This window comes from Hemitrygon akajei, chromosome 17, assembly GCF_048418815.1.
Source record: "Hemitrygon akajei chromosome 17, sHemAka1.3, whole genome shotgun sequence".
NCBI lineage: Eukaryota > Metazoa > Chordata > Chondrichthyes > Myliobatiformes > Dasyatidae > Hemitrygon > Hemitrygon akajei.
Window position 1 is genome coordinate 89,415,339 of NC_133140.1, and position 16,043 is coordinate 89,431,381.

General features: G+C 50.7%; 1 protein-coding gene across 2 annotated transcripts in view; it reads left to right on the plus strand.

Moving 5' to 3' along the window:
• Window positions 1-15,742, plus strand: part of LOC140740895 (Fanconi anemia core complex-associated protein 24-like) — a 194,050-nt gene extending 178,308 nt beyond the window's left edge. Inside the window, exons 2-5 of one of the 2 annotated variants that reach the window (XM_073070506.1) lie at window positions 5,138-5,340; window positions 5,690-5,829; window positions 12,843-12,995; window positions 14,267-15,742. In XM_073070506.1, the coding sequence (XP_072926607.1) occupies window positions 5,214-5,340; window positions 5,690-5,829; window positions 12,843-12,995; window positions 14,267-14,515 (669 nt within the window). In that variant the 5' untranslated portion in view covers window positions 5,138-5,213 and the 3' untranslated portion in view covers window positions 14,516-15,742. The remainder of the gene's footprint in view (window positions 1-5,137; window positions 5,341-5,689; window positions 5,830-12,842; window positions 12,996-14,266) is intronic. The other variant, XM_073070507.1, reaches the window with a different exon arrangement.
• The last annotated feature ends 301 nt before the right edge of the window (window positions 15,743-16,043 follow it).

Below are 16,043 nucleotides of genomic sequence, written 5' to 3' on the forward strand. Positions count from 1 at the left end.
CCCCCACACACCCTCCCTTCATCTCTCAGTCCAGACCCCCCCACACACACCCTCCCTTCATCTCTCAGTCCAGACGCCCCCACACACCCTCCCTTCATCTCTCAGTCCTGACCCCCCCCCCACACACCCTCCCTTCATCTCTCAGTCCAGACCCCCCCACACACCCTCCCTTCATCTCTCAGTCCAGACCCCCCACACACCCTCCCTTCATCTCTCAGTCCAGACCCCCCCACACACCTTCCCTTCATCTCTCAATCCAGACCCCCCCCACACACCCTCCCTTCATCTCTCAGTCCAGACCCCCCACACCCTCCCTTCATCTCTCAGTCCAGACCCCACCCACACACCCTCCCTTCATCTCTCAGTCCTGACCCCCCCACACACACCCTCCCTTCATCTCTCAGTCCAGACCCCCCACACACCCTCCCTTCATCTCTCAGTCCAGACCCCCCACACACCCTCCCTTCATCTCTCAGTCCAGACCCCCCACACACCCTCCCTTCATCTCTCAGTCCAGACCCCCCCACACACCTTCCCTTCATCTCTCAGTCCAGACCCCCCCCACACACCCTCCCTTCATCTCTCAGTCCAGACCCCCCACACACCCTCCCTTCATCTCTCACAGTCCAGACCCCCCACACACCCTCCCTTCATCTCTCAGTCCAGACCCCCCACACACCCCTCCCTTCATCTCTCAGTCCAGACCCCCCACACACCCTCCCTTCATCTCTCAGTCCAGACCCCCCACACACCCTCCCTTCATCTCTCAGTCCAGACCCCCCCACACACCTTCCCTTCATCTCTCAGTCCAGACCCCCCACACACCCTCCCTTCATCTCTCAGTCCAGACCCCCCCCACACACCCTCCCTTCATCTCTCAGTCCTGACCCCCCACACACACACCCTCCCTTCATCTCTCACAGTCCAGACCCCCCCACACACCCTCCCTTCATCTCTCAGTCCAGACCCCCCCACACACCCTCCCTTCATCTCTCAGTCCAGACCCCCCCACACACCCTCCCTTCATCTCTCAGTCCAGACCCCCCACACACCCTCCCTTCATCTCTCAGTCCAGACCCCCCACACACCCTCCCTTCATCTCTCAGTCCAGACCCCCCCCACACACCCTCCCTTCATCTCTCAGTCCAGACCCCCCACACCCTCCCTTCATCTCTCAGTCCTGCCCCCTCCCCACACACACCCTCCCTTCATCTCTCAGTCCAGACCCCCACACACCACCCTCCCTTCATCTCTCACAGTCCAGACCCCCCCCACACACCCTCCCTTCATCTCTCAGTCCTGACCCCCCCCCACACACACCCTCCCTTCATCTCTCAGTCCAGACCCCCCCCACACACACCCTCCCTTCATCTCAGTCCTGACCCCCCCCACACACACCCTCCCTTCATCTCTCAGTCCAGACCCCCCACACACACCCTCCCTTCATCTCTCAGTCCAGACCCCCCCACACACACCCTCCCTTCATCTCTCAGTCCTGACCCCCCCACACACACCCTCCCTTCATCTCTCAGTCCTGACCCCCCCCACACACACCCTCCCTTCATCTCTCAGTCCAGACCCCCCACACACACCCTCCCTTCATCTCTCAGTCCTGACCCCCCCCCACACACACCCTCCCTTCATCTCTCAGTCCTGACCCCCCCACACACACCCTCCCTTCATCTCTCAGTCCTGACCCCCCCACACACACCCTCCCTTCATCTCTCAGTCCTGACCCCCCCACACACACCCTCCCTTCATCTCTCAGTCCTGACCCCCCCCACACACACCCTCCCTTCATCTCTCAGTCCTGACACCCCCCACACACACCCTCCCTTCATCTCTCACAGTCCTGACCCCCCACACACCCTCCCTTCATCTCTCAGTCCAGACCCCCCCACACACCCTCCCTTCATCTCTCACAGTCCTGACTCCCCACACACACACCCTCCCTTCATCTCTCTCAGTCCTGACCCCCCCACACACCCTCCCTTCATCTCTCAGTCCAGACCCCCCCCCACACACACCCTCCCTTCATCTCTCACAGTCCTGACCCCCCACACACACACCCCTCCCTTCATCTCTCTCAGTCCTGACCCCCCCACACACCCTCCCTTCATCTCTCAGTCCAGACCCCCCCACACACCCTCCCTTCATCTCTCACAGTCCAGACCCCCCACACACACCCTCCCTTCATCTCTCAGTCCTGACCCCCCCACACACACCCTCCCTTCATCTCTCACAGTCCAGACCCCCCCACACACCCTCCCTTCATCTCTCAATCCAGACCCCCACACACCTTCCCTTCATCTCTCAATCCAGACCCCCCCACACACCCTCCCTTCATCTCTCAGTCCTGACCCCCCCCACACACACCCTCCCTTCATCTCTCACAGTCCTGACCCCCCCACACACACCCTCCCTTCATCTCTCACAGTCCTGACCCCCCCACACACACCCTCCCTTCATCTCTCAGTCCAGACCCCCCCACACACCCTCCCTTCATCTCTCACTGTCCAGACCCCCCACACATCCTCCCTTCATCTCTGTCCAGACCCCCCCACACACACCCTCCCTTCATCTCTCAGTCCTGACCCCCCCCACACACACCCTCCCTTCATCTCTCACAGTCCAGACCCCCCACACACCTCCCTTCATCTCTCAGTCCAGACCCCCCACACACACACCCTCCCTTCATCTCTCTCAGTCCTGACCCCCCCACACACCCTCCCTTCATCTCTCAGTCCAGACCCCCCCACACACCCTCCCTTCATCTCTCACAGTCCAGACCCCCCACACACCCTCCCTTCATCTCTCTCAGTCCAGACCCCCCACACACCCTCCCTTCATCTCTCACAGTCCAGACCCCCCCACACCCACCATCCCTTCATCTCTCAGTCCAGACCTCCCCCACACACACCCTCCCTTCATCTCTCAGTCCAGACACCCTCCCTTCATCTCTCAGTCCAGACACCCTCCCTTCATCTCTCAGTCCAGACACCCTCCCTTCATCTCTCTCAGTCCAGACACCCTCCCTTCATCTCTCTCAGTCCAGACACCCTCCCTTCATCTCTCTCAGTCCAGACACCCTCCCTTCATCTCTCTCAGTCCAGACACCCTCCCTTCATCTCTCTCAGTCCAGACACCCTCCCTTCATCTCTCTCAGTCCAGACACCCTCCCTTCATCTCTCTCAGTCCAGACACCCTCCCTTCATCTCTCTCAGTCCAGACACCCTCCCTTCATCTCTCTCAGTCCAGACACCCTCCCTTCATCTCTCTCAGTCCAGACACCCTCCCTTCATCTCTCAGTCCAGACCCCCCACACACACACCCTCCATCTCTCAGTCCAGACCCCTCCCACACACCCTCCCTTCATCTCTCAGTCCAGACCCCTCCCACACACCCTCCCTTCATCTCTCAGTCCAGACCCCTCCCACACACCCCTCCCTTCATCTCTCAGTCCAGACCCCCCCCACACACACCCTCCCTTCATCTCTCTCAGTCCAGACCCCCCCCCACACACACCCTCCCTTCATCTCTCACAGTCCAGACCCCCCCCCCACACACACCCTCCCTTCATCTCTCACAGTCCAGACCCCCCCCCCACACCCTCCCTTCATCTCTCAGTCCTGACCCCCCCACACACACCCTCCCTTCATCTCTCAGTCCTGACCCCCCCACACACACCCTCCCTTCATCTCAGTCCTGACCCCCCCACACACACCCTCCTTTCATCTCAGTCCTGACCCCCCCACACACACCCTCCCTTCATCTCAGTCCTGACCCCCCCACACACACCCTCCCTTCATCTCTCTCAGTCCAGACCCCCCCCACACACACCCTCCCCTTCATCTCTCAGTCCAGACCCCCCCACACCCACCCTCCACCTCTCACAGTCCAGACCCCCCCACACCCTCCCTTCATCTCTCTCAGTCCTGACACCCCCCACACACCCTCCCTTCATCTCTCAGTCCAGACCCCCCCCACACCCACCATCCCTTCATCTCTCACAGTCCAGACCCCCCCACACACCCTCCCTTCATCTCTCAGTCCAGACCCCCCCACACACACCCTCCCTTCATCTCTCAGTCCAGGCCCCCCCCCATACACACACCCTCCCTTCATCTCTCACAGTCCAGATCCCCCACACACACCCTCCCTTCATCTCCCTTGTAGATGAACTTAGAGCAGGATCAGGCCACGCAGTCATGAGTGTATAGGAGTGATGCACCATCAATAAGTCTCGGATACGATAGGCTTTAATTAGCAGCAAAAAGGGAGCACGACATCTCGGAGACTGAGGGAGGAGCAGTGCCCCAATCACATTTATCCAGGGGTCTGTGGGAGGTGCCACAGGAGCAGTCAGCAGGGGTCTGTGGGAAGAGCCACAGGAGCAGTCAGCAGGGGGGCGTGTCCAGACAGGTATACATAGTTTACCACAAGGAGGTAAGTAGGAGGCTGAGAACGCAACTTTGTGGAGCACCAGTGTTTAGAATAATCATGATGGAGGTGTTGTTGATTGCTGCCCTTGCTGATTGCAATCTGTTGGCCAAAAGTTGAGGACCCAGTTGCAGAGGGAAGCATTAACTCCCAAGGTCTGGAGTTTGTTGATGAATTCTTCGAATTCTAGTGTTGAAGGCAGAACTATAGTCAATAAACAATAGTCTGATGTTGGTGTCTTCACATTCCAGATGCACCAGTGATGAGTGTAAAGCCAGGGAGATGGTGTCTACCGTCAACAGGCAAATTGCAGTGGGGCGAGGTTATCTGGAAAGCTGGAGCTGATGTGTGTCATGACCAGACTCTTGAAATGCTTCATAATAGGAAGTATTAGTTGTCAAAGCATGTTACCTTGTTTTTCTTGGGTACCAGGATGATAGTGTTCTTCTTAAAGACTGAAGCAGGGAGAAGTTAAAAATGTCTGCAAATACACTCACCAGCTGATCTGTGCAGGACCCAGGGACATAACCAGGCCCAATGCTTCCCATGGGTTCATGTGCATCGGAGGCTGGGGGTGGTGACGTACCAATCTGCTTCTATTCCTAATGTAGCTAGAATGCATTAAGTTCATCGGGAGGGGCTGTGCTGTTGTTGCCAATGTTCATCCCATCCGTTTGTATTTCTGTTTATTTCCTAGGCTTGTTCCGCAGGAGCCACGTGTGCCAGTTTGCTGGACGTGTTCTGCAGAGCCACGTTCACCGGGTGATGGTTCCATGGATGCATTACTGAATTTGAGTGTGTGTAACACTCCGGTCCGAGCAGGGGCCAGCGCAGTTCCCTTTGGACACGTGATTGTGAATGAGAAGTGGAGGGGTTCAGAGCTGGCTCTTGGCTGTCAGGGTAAGTGGGAAAGACTCTTAACAGACCAGCAGAACTGCTCCTTCCACAACAAACCTCACATGCCTCTTTCTCTCTCCAGCCCTTGACCTGGCCCTGTTAACCCAACCCAGTGGTCTAGGCCATTTTCCTGCTGAGGCCTCCTATCTACAGCACTCTGAATTAAAATCTCATTGTGTCTCTGTGATTTCCATTACAATTGTATCAACTCCCTCACCCTCTCTCACTGCGTCACTCCTGTGTCCTCCCTTCACCCCGCTGTCTCTTCTCTCAGCCCACTTCCACCTCTACGCTGTCCCTTCAGTCTCAGAAACGTGGCTGACTGTGTGGTCTCACATGCTCTTTGCTCCAGGCAGGATTACTGTTGTCTTTGAGGATGGTTTGGGCCTGGTCGATTTCCACCTCTCCAAACGACTCTGTGTCTTGTACATTTCTGAGGCAGACCTCGTGGCTGGAAATAGTTACAAGAAGAAACTTGTGCAATTTCGGAATGTAAGTAAGAATAGTTTCTCTTGGGCCAAGATATTGCCTGTTTCTGTCAAGTTCAGAGAAACATTTCAGAATCAGAAACAGGTTTATTACAACTGGCATATGTCATGCAATTGGTTAACTTAGCAGCAGCAGTTCAATCCAATACATGATAACAAAGGATCAGCCATAATTGAATGGTGGAGCAGACTTACTAGGCCAGATAGCCTAATTCTGCTCCATGTCTTATGGTCTTGGGGGAAAAAATAAATAAGCAACTCAATTACAGTAAGTATAAGACCATAACATATAGGAGGGAACATAAGTAGGCCATTTGGCCTATTGAGTCTGTTCCGCCATTCAATCATGGGCTGATCCAATTCTTCCAGTCATCCCCACTCCCCTGCCTTCACCCCATACCCTTTGATGCCCTGGTTAATCAAGAACCCATCTACCTCTGCCTTAAATACACCTAATGACTTAGCCTCCACAGCAGCTTGTGGCAACAAATCCTACAGATTTACCACCCTTAGACCGAAGTAATTTCTCCGCATCTCTGTTCTAAATGTCAGTCAACATCTCAGTCCTTCAATCCTGAAATCGTGCCCTCTTGTCCTAGAATCTCCTACCATGGGAAATATTTATCTAATCTGTTCAGGCCTTTTAACATTCGCAATGTTTCTGAGATTCCCCCACCCCCAACCATACTCCTGAACTCCAGGGAATACAGCCCAAGAGTGCCAGACATTCCTCATACAGTAAACCTTTCATAAAGTCACAGAAAACCTACAGCACAATACAGACCCTTTGGCCCACAAAGTTGTGCCAAACATGTCCCTACCTTAGAAATTAATAGGCTTACCTATAGCCCTATATTTTTCTAAGCTCCATGTACCTATCCAAAAGTCCCTATCATATCAGCCTCCACCAATGTTGCTGGCAGCCCATTCCACGCACTCACCACTCTGAGTAAAAAAACTTACCCCTGACATCTCCTCTGTACCTACCCCCCAGCACCTTAAACCTGTGTCCTCTTGTGGCAACCATTTCAGCCCTGGGAAAAAGCCTCTGACTATCCACACAATCAATGCCTCTCATCATCTTGTACACCTCTATCAGGTCACCTCTCATCCTCCATCGCTCCAAGAAGAAAAGGCTGAGTTCACTCAACCTATTCTCATAAGCCATGCTCTCCAATCCAGGCAACATCCTTGTAAATCTCCTCTGCACCTTTTCTATGGCTTCCACAGCCTTCCTATAGTGAGGTGACCAGTACTGAGCACAGTACTCCAGGTGGGGTCTGACCAGGGTCCTATATAGCTGCAACATTACCTCTCGGCTTCTAAATTCAGTTCCACGATTGATGAAGGCCAATACACCGTACGCCTTCTTAACCACAGAGTCAACCTGCGCAGCTGCTTTGAGCGTCCTATAGACTCGGACCCGAAGATCCCCCTGATCCTCCACACTGTCAAGAGTCTTACCATTGATACTATATTCTGCCATCATATTTGACCTACCAAAATGAAGCTCTTCACACTTATCTGAGTTGAACTCCATCTGCCACTTCTCAGCCCGGTTTTGCATCCATGTCCCGCTGTGACCTCTGACAGCCCACCACACTATTCACAACACCTCCAACCTTTGTGTCATCAGCAAACTTACTAACCCATCCCTCCACTTCCTCATCCAGGTCATTTATAAAAATCACGAAGAGTAAGGGTCCCAGAACAGATCCCTGAGGCATTCAAATGGTGACCGACCTCCATGCAGAATATGATCCGTCTACATCCACTCTTTGCCTTCTGTGGGTAAGCCAGTTCTGGATCCACAAAGCAATGTCCCCTTGGATCCCATGCCTCCTTACTATCTCAATAAGCCTTGCATGGGGTACCTTGTCAAATGCCTTGCTGAAATCCATATACACTACATCTACTGCTCTTCCTTCATCAATGTGTTTAGTCACATCCTTAAACAATTCAATCAGCTCATAAGGCACGACCTGCCCTTTACAAAGCCATGCTGACTACTCTTAATTATATTGTGGTGGCATCCGTTGGTCTCAAGAGGCCATGGATCTGCGCCTGGAGTTTCCAGGGTGCAGGCCTGGGCAGGGTTGTATGGGAGACCGGCAGTTGCCCAAGCTGCAGGCCTTCCCCTCTCCACGCCACCGATGATGTCCAAGGGAAGGGCACTAGGACCCATGCAGCTTGGCACCGGTGTCGTCACAGAGCAATGTGTGGTTAAGTGCCTTGCTCAAGGACACAAACACACTGCCTCAGCTGAGGCTCGAACCAGTGACCTTCAGGTTACTAGTCTGATGCCTTGCCCACTGGGCCACGTGCCAACACATAATTATACCTCTAATTAATCATATTATACCTCTCCAAATGTTCATAAATCCTGCCTCTCAGGATCTTCTCCATCAACTTACCAACCACTGAGATAAGTCTCACTTGTCTATAATTTCCTGGGCTATCTCTACTCCCTTTCTTGAATTAAGGAGCAACATCCGCAACCCTCCAATTTCCAGAACCTCTCCCGTCCCCATTGATGATGGAAAGATCATCACCAGAGGCTCAACAATCTCCTCCCTCACCTCCCTGGGGTACATTTTGTCTAGTCCCGGTGACTTATCTAACTTGATGCTTTCCAAAAGCTCCAGCACATCCTCTTTCTTAATATCTACATGCTCAAGCTTTTCAGTCTGCTGCAAGTCATCACTACAATCACCAAGATCCTTTTCCATAGTGAATACTTAAGTAAAGTATTCGCTGAGTTCCTGGAATCATTCTCGTGAATCTGCTCTGAACCCTCTTCAATGTCAGTATATCCTTTCTAAAATAAGGAGCCCAAAACTGCACACAATACTCCAAATGTGGTCTCACAAGCACTTTATAGAGCCTCAACATCACATCCCTGCTCTTATATTCTATACCTCTAGAAATGAATGCCAACATTGCATTTGCCTTCTTCACAACCAACTCACCCTGGAGGTTAACCTTTAGGGTATCCTGCACAAGGACTCCCAAGTCCCTTTGCATCTCTGCATTTTGAATTCTCTCCCATCTAAATAATAGTCTTCCTGTTTATTTCCTCCACCAAAGTGCATGACCATACACTTTCCAACATCGTATTCCATTTGCCAGTTTTTCCATTCCCCTAAACTATCTAAGTCTCTGCAGGCTCTCTGTTTCCTCAACACTACCCGCTCCACCACCTATCTTTGTATCATTGGCAAATTTAGCCACAAATCCATTAATACCGTAGTCCAAATCATTGACATACATCGTAAAAAGCAGCGGTCCCAACACAGACCCCTGTGGAACTCCACTGGCAACCTGCAGCCAGCCAGAATAGGATCCCTTTATTCCCACTCTCTTTCTGCTGATCAGCCAATGCTCCATCCATACTAGTAACTTCCCTGTAATTCCATGGGCTCTTAACTTGCTTAGCAGCCTCATGCGGTACCTTGTCAAAGGCCTTCTGAAAATCCAAGTACACCACGTCTACTGCATCTCCTTTGTCTACCCTGCTTGTAATTTCCTCAAAGAATTGCAGTAGGTTAGTCAGGCAGGATTTTCCTTTCAGGAAACCATGCTGGCTTTGGCCTATCTTGTCATGTGCCTCCGGGTACTCTGTACCCTCTCATTCCGAACAATCGATTATAGCAAATTTCTAACCACTGATATCGGGCTAAGAGGTCTATAGTTTCCTTTCTGCTGCCTCCCACCCCTTTTAAAAAGCAGAGTAATATTTGCAATTTTCCAGTCATCCGTTACAATGTCAGAATCTATCATTTCTTGAAAGATCATCATCAATGCCTCCACAATCTCTCCAGCTACTTCCTTCAGAACCCGAGGGTGCATTCCATCAGGTCCAGGAGATTTATCCACCCTCAGACCATTAAGCTTCCTCAGCACCTTCTCAGTCGTAATTTTCACTGCACATACTTCACCTCCCCGACACTCTTGAGTGTCCGGTATGCTGCAGATGTCTTCCGCTGTGAAGACTGATGCAAAATACACAACACACACAAAATGCTGGTGGAACGCAGCAGGCCAGGCTGCATCTATAGGGAGAAGTACAGTTGATGTTTCGGGTCAAGACACTTCGTCAGGACTAATGGAAAAAGAGATGGTAAGAGATTTGAGAGGGGGAGGGGAAGACCTGAAATGATAGAAGAAGATGGGGAGGGATGAAGCCAAGAGCTGGGAAGTTGATTATCCCTTTTGCCAATCAACTTCCCAGCTCTAGGCTTCATCCCTCCCCTTCCCCATCTTCTATCATTTTGGGTCTTCCCCCTCCCCCTCCCACTTTCAAATCTCTGGCTATCTCTTTTTTACGTTAGTCCTGACTAAGGGTCTCGGCCCAAAACGTTGACTGCACTTCTTCCTATAGATGCTGCCTGGCCTGCTATGTTCCACCAGCATTTTGTGTGTGTTGCTTGAATTTCCAGCATCTGCAGATTTTCTCATGTTTGCAAAATACGCATTCAGTTCCTCTGCCATCTCTGCATCTTATTACGATAACTCCAGCATCATTTTGTATTGGTCCCATATTTACCCTCAACTCTTTTACCTTTCATATACTTGAAAAAGCTTTTAGAATCTTCTTTGATATTAGTCACCAGCTTCCTTTGGTAATTCACCTTTTCTTTCCTAACAAGTATAAATGTATATTAAATCATTAAATTAAAAATATTGCGAAAACAGAAACAATAAAAGTGAGGTAGTGTCGTAGGTTTCAATGTCCACTTAGGAATCAAATGGCAGAGGGGAAGAAGCTGTTTCTGAATCGCTGAGTGTGTGCCTTCAAGCTTCTGTATCTCCGACCTGATGGTAACAGTGAGACAAGGGCATGTCCTGGGTAACATACATAGAATGCATTAAGGTCATCGGGAGGGGATGTGCTGTTGTTTGCTTCTCTCTCATCCCATCCATTTTGATAATAATGGACGTCGCCTTTCCGAGGCACAACTCGTTGAAGATGTCTTGGATACTATGGAGGCTAGTACCCAAGATAGGGCTGATTAATTTTACAACTTTCTGTAGCTCCTTTCAATCCTGTGCAGTAGCCCCGCCATACCAGACAGTGATGCAGCCTGTCAGAATATTCACCCCCCCCCCATACCAGACAGTGATGCATCCTGTCGGAATATTCACCCCCCCATACCAGACAGTGATGCAGCCTGTCGGAATATTCACCCCCCATACCAGACAGTGATGCAGCCTGTCGGAATATTCACCCCCCCATACCAGACAGTGATGTAGCCTGTCAGAATATTCACCCCCCATACCAGACAGTGATGCTGCCTGTCGGAATATTCACCCCCCCATACCAGACAGTGATGCTGCCTGTCGGAATATTCACCCCCCCCATACCAGACAGTGATGCTGCCTGTCAGAATATTCACCCCCCATACCAGACAGTGATGCAGCCTGTCGGAATATTCACCCCCCCATACCAGACAGTGATGCAGCCTGTCGGAATATTCACCCCCCCATACCAGACAGTGATGCTGCCTGTTGGAATATTCACCCCCCCCAAACCAGACAGTGATGCTGCCTGTCGGAATATTCACCCCCCCATACCAGACAGTGATGCTGCCTGTCGGAATATTCACCCCCCATACCAGACATTGATGCTGCCTGTCAGAATATTCACCCCCCCATACCAGACAGTGATGCTGCCTGTCGGAATATTCACCCCCCCATACCAGACAGTGATGCTGCCTGTCGGAATATTCACCCCCCCATACCAGACAGTGATGCAGCCTGTCGGAATATTCACCCCCCCCCATACCAGACAGTGATGCAGCCTGTCGGAATATTCACCCCCCCCCATACCAGACAGTGATGCTGCCTGTCGGAATATTCACCCCCCCCATACCAGACAGTGATGTAGCCTGTCGGAATATTCACCCCCCCCATACCAGACAGTGATGCAGCCTGTCGGAATATTCACCCCCCATACCAGACAGTGATGCAGCCTGTCGGAATATTCACCCCCCCATACCAGACAGTGATGTAGCCTGTCGGAATATTCACCCCCCCCCATACCAGACAGTGATGTAGCCTGTCAGAATATTCACCCCCCCCATACCAGACAGTGATGCAGCCTGTCGGAATATTCACCCCCCATACCAGACAGTGATGCAGCCTGTCAGAATGCTCTCCACAGTCCATCTATAGAAGTTTTTGAGTGTGTTAGGTGACAAACCAAATCTCCTCAAACTCCTAATGAAATCTAGCTGGATTTAAATTTAAAGGAGGAAAAGGTGTTCAGTCTCTGGAATGTATTCCATTCAGTAGGATCTTGGCCTCCCACCATTTCCCCAATGTCCCCACACCCCTCTATTTGGTTGTAGTTTAATTAACACAGTCCCTCCTCAAATCATGCACTAATATTTTCAGTGTTCAAGATTTAAGGTTGCTTAGTGTCATTTACAGTGTGTAAGTGTAAAGGAGAATGAAATAATTTGTTACTCCGGATCTGATGCAACACAAAAAACTCTAAGTAAAGTAATACAATAATAATAAAAACATAATTAATATAAATACACAAGACCAGACCAGGAGTGTCTGTACATAAGGTGACTCTGACAGGAAATGATAAAGTGGTGGTGGTTGGGATGTAGAGAGGTGGGTTAGTGGGTGGACTGTTGATCAGACATACTGCTTGGAAAAGGAACTGCTTTGGACTGATCCACAAAGACTGGCAGGCACCCAGAGAACAGGACTTGCTGAGAGTGCAGCACAGATCACTAGGGGTTCCGGATGGTTTTCAGTGTGTGCTGAACCCTGCACAGAGGCAACCTACTGCTTTTTATAGGTAACTTAGGAATCATTGGAGACAAAACCAGTAACAGGCAAATGCTTGAAAAAGCTGGTCAGAGAGGGATGTGAAATTAATGTGAGCAAGTGGGATGAGGATAGGAGGGTGAGATGGTCACAGTGAGCTGGAGGGCCTGCTTCTGTGCTGTACAACAAGGCATTGAAAATCCTTCCATCTGCCCCTTTCCCCATTGAAACCAGGCGAGTACGTTGAACGGGATAGTGCTAGTGGAGAAGACTCGGCTGAGTGAGCAATATTTTGCTGGAGTGCAGAAATTTGTCGTGTTGGAACTGGGCCTGACGCTGTTACCTGTGGCCAGTCAGTCTGAGGCTTCACAGCTCATTGCCCAGCTGGTAAGTGACCTTCCCTTGAGCCGAGCTCGGTGCATGTTGAGTGGGCACGTCTCTAGCCCGTGTGTGGAGGCAGTGTTCAGCCTCTTTACCCAAATCTTGTTTCTTCCATCATCAGGAATGGTTGGAAACGGTGAGCAGGATCAGTGGAGGGATGGCTAATGTCACAGGGCAGTGACTCCTCCTGAAGACTGCAGGGTGTGGAGGTGGGAACCCTGAGTGGAGAGCAGAGCTGGAGAAACAGTGATGATTAGGAGGGAACTATATTACAACCACCACTCCTATGTACACTAGGGCTTGGAGCAGGGGTAACAAGTCTTTCTGAGAGTGTGTGCCCATACTGCTGCTGATCTAAAAAAAATTCTCCCTTGTGCCTTGGTAATTTTGAGCAGTGATTATCATTGATGAATTAGTAACGGTAATTACAGACTTTTTTAAGAATGAGGGATGAGTTCTATTGCTTATTTACGTGTATACATGGTACAGACTAGATGGGCTGTAGTGTTCTATGACTAAGCTATTAATCTAGTCCTGTCAACCTTCACCTAGACCATAGCCCTCAATGCCTATCCCATCCACGTACCTATCCAAGTTTCTCTTAAGTATTGAAATTAAAACTCACACCCACCACTTCCACTAGCACATTGTTCCACAGTCTCACCACAATTTGAGTGAAGTTCCCCCTCAGATTCCCCTTAAATACCTTTCACCTTCAGTCTATGACTACTAGTTTTAGTCTCGTCCAACCTCTGGAAAAAACCTGCATGCATTTACCCTAAATATGGCCTGGTGTGGTTGGAATTCCTGTGTTCTGGTCCAGGTCTGATCTGTTCGCGATTTCTCCTGGAAACTGGTTAACACTGTGGTTATAACATAGACCAGTACAGCACAGGTACAGGCCCTTTGGCCTGCAATGTTGTACCAAACCAGTTAAATTGGTAATCAAATGGCCAACTGATCTCTTCTGTATAGACAATGTTCATATCCTTCCATTTTCCTCATTCGTGTGTCTATCTAAATGTCCCTTAAATATCCCCAATGCTTCTGCCTTTACCAGCACCCCCGACAACACATTCCAGGCACCTGCCATGCTATGTAAAAATAAATAAATACAAACTTGCCCCTCACTTCTCATTTGGTTCTGTGGTACAGTTCTCCCATCTGAAGCTCCAAGAACTGCAGGGCACCCCAGTTAGCATAAAGGTCTTTGTGAGGCATTGCTGTGTGGAACAGGCTGATGCTGGAGGGTGAGCTAACCTCAACTCTTTGTGCAGGTACATGAGGAGAGTAGGGACCGGGACCACAATCCATTTCTGCGTAACAGCCGCTCTATTTTGTCTGACGCTGGGATCCTCGCCTCCGTCCAGAAGATTCCTGGAGTCGGGAAGGTGAAAGCCATGAATCTCCTCTGTCGGTTCCCCAGTATCCAGCAGCTCAGTGTTGCTACACAAGAGGAGCTGGAGCCGGTAACCGGACCAAATGTGGCTCAGCAGATCACGGAGTTCTTTTCACCAGTCCCCTGAGAGTGTGTACCAACAGCCAAATCACGCAGTTTACCACAGTTAAAGGTGTGGGGCACAGGAAACCTTCTCCATATGGAGCTGACTGACCCTAGCTTTTCCCCACTGCTTGGTGTCTCATGAACAGTCCACCAGATCCCTGACACATGTACACATCAGCTGCAGCTCCGCCGAAGCCACGCAGGTGCAGGATGCAACAACCTCTCTCCTCTATACGGGGTTGTTTGCTCTGAGCTTACCCCGCTGCTTGGTGTCTTGTGGATGACTTGCCAGCTGTGGCGTCACAGCTACACACCTCTATATGGGGCTGTCTGCTCCAACTCTACCCCACCGCTTGGTGTCTCTCACACAGCTGACTGACGAATGCCCAACCTTGCTGTAGCTACACAGACGCAGGCAACAGGAATCTCTACCTCCATACAGGGCTGTGTCTACTTCAGCTTTATCACACACCCGATATTTCATGAACTTCTCATCACTCCCCTGAAAAGACTCAAATCAGCTGTCTGACAGATACTCAAACATGTGGCTTAACCGTAGCTAGAGACACAGGGATCAGAAACCTCTACCCCTACAAGGGGCTGTCTGCTCCAACCTTGCCCCACTGTTTGGTGTCTCATGAACTTCTCACTACTCCCCTGACACAGGCACACACCAGCTCCACAGGAGTGAGGCTTAGGAACCTCTAACTCCCTTACCCCACTACTCGTGCTTTTTCAGTTGTTGGGTCAAGCTGTGTGACTGCAGGGTACCATGGATGTTCCTCAGCTCCAGTGAACAGCACTCCCACTGCTGTCCTGCAGAGCCACATCAGGTGGGGAGGGGTGAGAGATCTGTTCCTGTTGCAGGTCTGACTCTGCTGTGGCCACAGAAGGAAGAGATGCTGGAGTTGGACGTGTGCTGCTGGATTCCGCACTGGGTTGGAGACTGGCCCCTCCCGTCAGTATTCACTTGGTGGGAGACAAACACTGATGATATGAAAAACTGTTCTTGCAGAAATGAGGCTCCAGGATACCATCCATGCACCATCAATCTGAAGGCTGTGACACTCAGGGACTTGGGCTATATTATTTTTTAATTTTTTTGGTAAATGTTTTTCTGCTTTCATAATTATATGTGCTGTGTGTCTTGGTTCTGTGTTTTGTACTTTAACCCTGGTAGAATGCTGTTTTATTTAGCTGTATTCAGGGGTATGGTCGAATGACAATTAAACAAACTTGAAATAATGAAGCTCAAGGATCTTCTGAATGTGCTGTGTACTGGGAACTGGCACTGTGTTTGTACGTAGACCTACTTCTGCCTCCTGTAATTTGGGACTCTGGGCCAAATTAGGAAGCAATTTTAGTGTAAGGGGACTGCAGGGTTGGGGTGGGAGGGAGGAGTTCTGGCCAAGATACTGGTGTGGTGTTGAGATGTAACCCCGTCTCCTCCCCAGCTGGTCTCATGGCACTGAAAAGACTGGATACAGTTTGTCTGGGGATGAGTACAGAAAGGACACATGGTAACATGATGACCAGTCCTGTGATGGGGG